Source organism: Geospiza fortis, unplaced genomic scaffold, assembly GCF_000277835.1.
Source record: "Geospiza fortis unplaced genomic scaffold, GeoFor_1.0 scaffold112, whole genome shotgun sequence".
In the NCBI taxonomy this organism is placed as follows: domain Eukaryota; kingdom Metazoa; phylum Chordata; class Aves; order Passeriformes; family Thraupidae; genus Geospiza; species Geospiza fortis.
The window spans coordinates 7837900-7845684 of NW_005054298.1; the positions used below are offsets into that span (position 1 = coordinate 7837900).

General features: G+C 50.1%; 1 protein-coding gene across 1 annotated transcript in view; it reads left to right on the forward strand.

Moving 5' to 3' along the window:
- The window catches only part of SLC12A8 (solute carrier family 12 member 8), a 46497-nt gene that overhangs the window by 228 nt on the left and 38484 nt on the right, over window positions 1–7785 (forward strand). The window contains exons 2-4 of the mRNA XM_005415756.2: window positions 606–752; window positions 3593–3784; window positions 6088–6319. Of these exons, the coding sequence (XP_005415813.1) occupies window positions 606–752; window positions 3593–3784; window positions 6088–6319 (571 nt within the window). The remainder of the gene's footprint in view (window positions 1–605; window positions 753–3592; window positions 3785–6087; window positions 6320–7785) is intronic.

Genomic DNA, 7785 nt, shown 5'->3' on the forward strand with positions numbered 1-7785 from the left:
CAAGAGAAAGAGGAGACTCGATTTCCAGAGGGCAAGAGGAAGCAGTTCCATAGGAAAACTGCAGTTTCTCTGGAGCTTCATATCTTGGTTCCAGCAGCTCTGGAAAATCACTGTGCCCCAAGACCCAGAGCTCCATGTCTCCTTGAGAGGCAAAGGGTCCTGATCAGATATGGCTGTGATGGGAAAACCATCTTAACCTACTCTGTTGGTCTCAGCTGGTTTGTCATATCCTCTGAGGGACTTCTCCCATGCACTGAGAGCCCTGCTTGCCTTGGTGGAGGGTTTGGAAGGGACAGGAGGAGAAGCACAGTGTGTAGCTGCAGGCTCTGTGAAGGACCCTTGGTGGTTTTGGTTGATGCATTGGGGTTAATTCACTGAGGCTCAGTGGGGCTCTGTTGCTGCTTATCCTACAAGAATACCAACAGGGTATTGTAGGAGCCATCTCTTTCAGGGCCCAGGCATCCCAACAGCCTGAAAGCCCTTCATCTTAGGGACAGCTTGCAGCAAAGGAGTGTCTCAGCAGCTGTTGGTGTCCATCCCCCTGTTGGTGGCTGGCTGTGGCCCATAAAACATGAGAGGTAAACCCAGGCTTTGCTTTTCTCTAGGTGTCTCAAACACAGACCAAGCCCTGGTGGAAGATCCAGCTGTTTGTATGGGAGCCAGTGCTTTTTGGAACGTGGGATGGGGTCTTCACCTCCTGCATGATCAACATTTTTGGAGTGGTTCTTTTCTTGAGGACGGGATGGCTTGTGGTGAGCAAGTGCTGCCTTGGTTGAATGTTTGAACAGACATTTTCCTCTGCCCTCCCTTGCCTTGTATCTCCATCACCACCCAAGTGTTTTGGATTCTATGCTCTTTGTTATAGATGTTGCTCATGCCCTCTGGTATTTTGTAGCTTTTCAAAAAGTTCCCCTGAAATGTGCAGCTGAAGTGATCTTTGTGAGTGGTTTCCTACCTTAGCTTTGAGAAAGAGAAAGGAAAACACAGCAGCCAACCTTGACAATGAACAGGGACACCCTTGTGTTGTATTGTTGAGGAGAAATTAACACTTTTCCAGGTAAAGTAGTTACAGCCACTCACCCATCCTCCCAACACCACTGAAGGAGGTCTCTTCCAAACATGCCAGTGTTGGAGTTCCTGATTTTTTGAATGGGGAATCCTCATTCAGGTGAAATTGTCATTGCTATCAAAGGATCTTCCACTGCTGGGTCCTTAATAGTATCCCTGAGGTTCAGAGCCTGGAATACTGTCCCTTCCTGATGCAAAATACTGTGTTATGCCTCAAAATTGCCCCTTAGAAAAAGAAAAGCTTCCCCAGAGATGGATGGGATTTGAGATTCAGGCAGAGGTTTTGTCACAGGCATGGTGGACACCTCCCAAAAGCAGCAGGAAGACACTTGCACCCTGCACTGAAAATTGCTTTGCTGCAGGTGTTGAGGGGAGCTGCAGTTGCTGTGGTGGAGAAGTTGGGATGATTTTTTAGCTTCCTTTTCCTTCTGATTTTATTTCCTCCACATCTCCTTTGAAAGCAAGTTACTTCTGGAGCAAACACAAATATAAACAAAGCCAGTAAATGAAAGAAAAACAGAACCAGCTGGAAGCTAGCATGAAAGGGAAGGGAGGAGAAGTCAGGGCTGGCAGAGAGCTCCCCTGGCAGAGGACAGTCATATGTCAAGCTATTCCCAGAGTCAGGCTTTTGCTATAAATTTCCAGAGCTGGAGCTGGGGCTGGTGAAGCTTTGCAGTTCCAGGGGACCAAATGTTGCTGAAATGTTCAACAGGGATTGCTGCTGCACTAACCCCTTCCAGCATGCATGCATAAATAAGCATCAGTGCTTAATGGGGGCTTTTTCTTCCCACTTTCTCTGCTTGCTATTGTTGCTGTGAGCCCAGCAGTCCCCCTCAGTCTCAGTGTTAACCCTTTGTTCTGTAGGAACCTTTGGATTGCCCATTAATAGCTGCCATAGCCTGGTACCACCTTTCTGGAAAAGCCCAAGGCTAGATGAATGTTTGCATATGTTTGCTTTTTTAATTTTATTCATTTTTTTAACGGAAGCATATAATGTTTATTAACCATTTAACCTGGGGTAAGCAGCTGAAGTAAAAGAACAATTGTCCTTTTAAAAAGAAGTGTGGGGTTTGGGTGGGCTGTGGTGCTGACCCAACCACAGCTGTGTTTATAGCAGTCCTTGGCTCTGTTCCTCACTGACCAGATAACACCCCTGTCAAAGGCAGCAGGGTGCTGAACCAAAATAGGAACTTATGATGATACCAACATCCTGGATATGTTTCTGCTTTTTCACAAGAAAAAGAGAAAAGGAAAAAGAATCTGGGATTTCAACCAACCCCAGAGCAGGGAAGCAATGGTGATAAAAACTACATCATGGCTAGTGTGACCTCAGAGATGAGCATTGCTGGAGCAAGGTTGGAAAGAGGGGATATGGACATGGCCTGGAATAGGAGTAAAAGGAAGGGAAGCCAGATGTTAACAAAGCACTGGGCACTGGAGGAGCCTTCTGACTGCTGTGCACAGGCCTGAGTGATTTGTCAGCAGGGGAAGGTGGGCTGGAGCACAAGGGAAAACTCCTGACCCTGGAAAATAAATTACAGCCACATGCAAGTGAGTGGGAAGGCCCTGAGCTCAGAAGAGTTCTTAAATTCTTTTGGAGGTACCAAGCACCTTTTCTTTCTGAAAATCTGACCATAAATGGCAAACTGAAACCCCCCCCCCCAAAAGAAAGGGGTTGTGCTGGTGTTTAAAGCACCAATGGGGACCTGCAGCTGTGTTTGTTCAGAGACTTTTTCTCTTTGCCTCACAGTGGTGGGTGCAGGAGCTCCTCCTGGAGCCCTCCCTCTGCCCCAAGCAGAAAGAGGTGTTTTTTTTTTCCATGGGGCTGAATCGTGTGCAGAAAAGCCTCCAGAGCCCAGGCAGGGTGAGAGCCACCTGTCCCTCTGAGCACACCCCGCAGAGAAGGGCTGGTGCACGCTGCTTTGTGAGAGCATTATTTATCTTCCACGCTGCCTTGCCTGTGGGGTTTGTTCTTTGGCATCTCATTGTTTGCAGGGATCAGAGCTTTCAAAGGTAAATGTTCTGAAAAATTAAAATGCGAGCTTGATGCTGTTAATAAATCAGTCGCTGCAAATCCCAGGGGTTCAAATTTGGAGCTGCTTTTTGTTATGAAAGTGTTTTTTTTTTTTTTTTTAAGCATGTCATTCTAAACCATGCAGACAGGCAGTGATCCCCTGACTATGGTGGCTGAATCACTGTTTGACCTCATTCCTTTTAAACCAGTGGACAAAATCAGTGATTCATGGAGGAGCCCATTGACAGGGCAGAACCTGCTCGTGCAAAGGTCTGCCCAGCCCCAGGCTCCAGGACAAGACAGGTTCTCATCAAAGGGGTGCTAATAAAGACTCTAAATTTGGCAATCAATTACGTTAATTAGACAAGTAGGGGTGTCTGTGTGTGTTTCTTTTAATCTGTGATGACTCCAGATCCATAGATCACTAGTGACTAGAAGTGGGTAGGTTCTTATTCTGTCCCAGCAGATTGGTGTGAATTAATCTTTATTTGATTTTTTTTTTCATTCCAGGGAAACACTGGCATTGTAATGGGCATGTTTCTGGTGTCCTTTGTCATCCTGGTTGCCCTGGTGACAGTCTTGTCTGGAATTGGGGTGTGTGAGAAGTGCAGCATTGGAAGTGGAGGAGTCTACTCCATGATTTCTACTGTCCTTGGAGGTCAAGTAGGGGGCACCATTGGCCTCCTTTACATTTTTGGCCAGGTAAGTTAAAAAAGTTATTCAAAGAAAATTTGGAAACTTTGCAATGCAGACGTTAATCTTGTGCTGCCCTGCTGCAGAAAGTAATGCTTCAGGTAAAATCTGGGTAATGCAACATGGGACAGCAGCACAGGGAGCACTGAGCCCACGCTGCTCCCCAGGAGCAAGCCTGAGCATGGCAATGTGCTGCCTGGCATGGGGCACCCTGGTGGAGGAGCTGAGTGTCTGGACAAGCCCTGCAGGACATGTCCTCCCATCCCAAATTACCCCATTGCCAGGACATGCCCTTGCTGGAGGGAGACTGAAGTTAAACGAAGCAGGAGAGGTCAGGGTGGCCAAGCAAAGCTCAGTGAGAGGCTGTGGACTGGCAGGTTGGCCTTGGAATGCTTCATATCCCCTTAGGGATCGGGCAAGCCTTGGCTGCTTCTCTGTGGGAGCCAGCAGAAGTGGAGCTGGTGTGGGAGGAGAGCTGGGCAGGGGTAAGGGCCACAGCTTATTGACTCCTTGTGAGCCAAAAGTCACAGCTCTGGACTTTCTGAATGATCCCAAGGAGCTGTTGGGGTGGTGAGGCACAAAAATACACAAGTAGTCTACAAAAAGAATGGAAAATAATCACTTAAACCTGCAGTAACTTAACCCTCTCCCCCCATAAAGATGTTATGAACAGTATAAAATGTGGTGAGCAGAGAAGCATTTTTATGGAGGTTTGTTTTTAACTGACTGGCTTACAGCAATCTCCAAAACCCCTGAACAGCCCCCAAACCAAAAAGAATCCCCTCTTCTCCTTTCACTCCAGATTAAAAGCAAGTGTCCATAAAACACGAACTGAGCCCAGTTACAAGCCAAGATATGGAAATGGGCCACACATGAGAATCCTTCCTGTCAGATTTTCCACTCTTGCTCTCTGAGAGGACCCCATCTGGGAAAGCAATCAGGTTGCAGCCTGTCCTGAGGGTCGTAAAAGCTGGGCTGCAGCAGCCCTGGCCCCTGCCTTGGCATCCCGTGTGCACAGGGGCTGCACAGGGGCTGGGAGCTGGCAGCTCACTCAGAATCACTTTGTTTGCTCCCAAAAGCTGCTGATGCCTCTCCTCTCTCAGCTGTGCTTTCTGCCCAACGTGCCCTGCACCAGCTGCAGGCTGATCCTCTGCTCAGGATGCTGGAGTGCTGTAACCTCTGCCATGAGGCAGCTGCTGCCAGAAGTGGGGCACTCCCTGTTCCCTGCTCTCCCTGGGCTCAGTGGGGATTGACTGCCCATGTGCTGCAGAGGAACTCTCAGGGTGCAGCTCCCCTGATCTGGGTGTCTGCCTGCAATGGAAGGGAATCCCCCAGGATCTCCAAGTTGTTGGTGCCCAACTCTGAACATCTGCATGCCATCAGCCTTGCTGAAAACCTCACCAACCCTGCAGCTCCTGGGTATGGGCCAGGCTGTGCTGAGCTCCCTCAGTGGAGCAGTGCTGGGTCTGTCCCAGGTGGGGGATCTGCAGGGAATGGGGGCTCTTGCTCTTGCTGTCCTTTGTCCCTTCCACATCCCTCAGCTGTGCACAGGGGTGGTGGGGTTGCAGGACCCAAGGTCACACCAGCCATATCAAATGCAGCTGTCTGCCCTGACCTGGCTTTCCAGGGATGCCAGGCACTGGAAGGGCTGTTGCTGGAATGTCAGCTAGCAGGAATCTCTGGAGTGAAACCTCCTGGTGATTTGGGTTGCTGTCCTGCAGTGTGTGTGAGCCTGTGCTGCAGATGTCCTGTCCTGCAGGCTGTCAGCCCCCCAGGGCAGAGTGTGTGTCCTGTCCTGCTGCAAGGCAAACAGGCAGCTTCCCTGGGACACGGCTCACACAGTGAGCTCTCCTCCAAGCGCAGGCTCCATTCCAGCAGCGAGATGGGGAGCTGGTGAAACACCAGAGTTTGCATCCAAACTAAACACTGAGTTAAAAATAACCCCCAGGAGGCAGTGAAGGGAGAGACAAACTGCTGCTCTTCAGGCAGGTGTTGAACTGGGACCCTTTCCTCCAGAGAAACAGAAGGAGGGGAGAAACAGAAGTTGGCTCATCCTTTTCTCTCTCAGAGAAACCAGTGTGGTTTCTCCTGGAGTGTTGATAGAGGGTAGATGGGACAGTGGAACTCAGCCTTCCCTGTCTGCCAGGGCAGCAGCTCTGCTGCCTTGGCAGTGGCAGTGTGGCAGTAACATTAAAGGTTGTACTGTGACAGCCAATGTCTGTCTGTCTGTCTGTCTGAACAGAGCCTGGCATGGGGCTGTGGATGAGATCCCTTTTTCTCCCGTGGGGCACTCACAGAGCTGTGTCCCTCAGTGTGTTGCAGGTGCCATGTACATCACTGGCTTTGCAGAGTCCATTGCAGGGGTCCTGAGCCTCAGCAGCATCTGGGCAGTGCGTGGCATCTCCCTGGCTGTCCTGCTCGGCCTGCTGGGGATCAATCTGGCTGGGGTGAAGTGGATCATCAGGCTCCAGCTCCTGCTGCTCTTCCTGCTGGCTGTCTCAACGCTGGACTTTGTCATTGGGTCCTTCACGCATCTCGATCCAGGTAAAACTGGGGGTTCATTGCATTGGGGTCAGCAGGCGTTCATTGCCTGGGGCTTTCTCCTTAGCTGTGTTTGTGCAGTGACACTCACTTGGACAGTGGTAGGGTTCAGATCTTCCAGGTGTGTCCCCTGTCCTTTGGTACTGATCTTTTAGAGACAACCCATAATTTTGCAAGGAGTGTTTCCAGAGCATGACTGAAGCTGCCTTATTAATTTAGGTGTTTAACCCCAGGGACTGAACCCTCAATGTGTGCTCCTGTTATGTTTCACTTGGGGGTTTTTTAACAACAGAGAGCATCTGTGTCTGCAGTGTTCTTTGTAGCCTTCTGCTGCCTGACTCAGCATTGTGCCTGTGGAAATGAGGATTGTGAATTTGAGCTATGGGGATCTTGTGTGGATGCCTCTGAGGCCCCTCAGACCCTGTTTGTGCTGTGCACTCTGCTGGGTGTGCTGCCCAGGGCTGTGCTGGGGCTCTGAGCAGGGAGCTGGGTGAGGGCAGGTGGCTGCTGGGGTTTCCAGGACCCAGGAGTGGGAGTTCAAGGACCCATGAGTGGGAATTTTCCCGCTAACTTTTCCCAGACCGAGTCCAGCCTGCAGTGACAGCTCCAGCTCAGGCGAGGGAGAGGTTCAGGGCTCCCTCCTGCAGCCCTGCTCACACCAAGTCCTGTTCCCTTTCTCCTGTCCGTTTGCTAGCACGTTTCAGGGCGATAAGGACGTGCAATTAGCTCAGTAAACAGAAGGTGTCACCTTTTTCTTGGCTTCCTCTGCGTCCAGCAGCACTTTAGGGGGCGGCAAGTGACCTACTAAAGTGAGTTTAAGGAAAGACCTTCAGTTTTCATTGACAGCTGTGATTCAGCAGCTGGGCTGGGTGGCAGGAGGTGTCATGTGGGCACTCGTAGCACCGATGGCACAAGTGTCATTCATGCTGGTGTTTTGTTTTGTGTGCAGGGACAGAAGCAGCTGCTCCCCTGCCAGACAGAGCCTCATGGAAAGGCATTTACACTTTATATTTAGCATGTGGGAGATGCCCCAAATGAGAGCCTGTGAAAGTTTCAGCAATTCTTGTAAATGAGAACGGAGCAGGGACAGTTGTGCTGCTGTTTTGCAGGGAAAGCAAGTGACCTGCTCCGAACAGCTGTGCTCCATAGGAAGTTGTTTTCTAGAGGAAACAGGGCTGGGGGGAGTGTGTTGGATTTTTGTTGTGCTCCTCGTAGACCTTTCTAATAGTAGAGAAAAATGAATACTCGAGGTGAGACCAGATAGTAGCAAAGTGAACACAGGACCAGGAGGCAGGAATTAAAGGAACACAAACGTCAGCATCAAACATGCCCAAGTGGAGGCCGCCACAGTTGTCTTTGATTTCCCCCACTGCCGAGCACTGTCATTTCTTCTGACAGAAAATAGCGACAGGAGGGAAATGAGGCTGCTGAGCCCCGCAGATGCTGCAGTTCAGCCAAACCTGACTGAG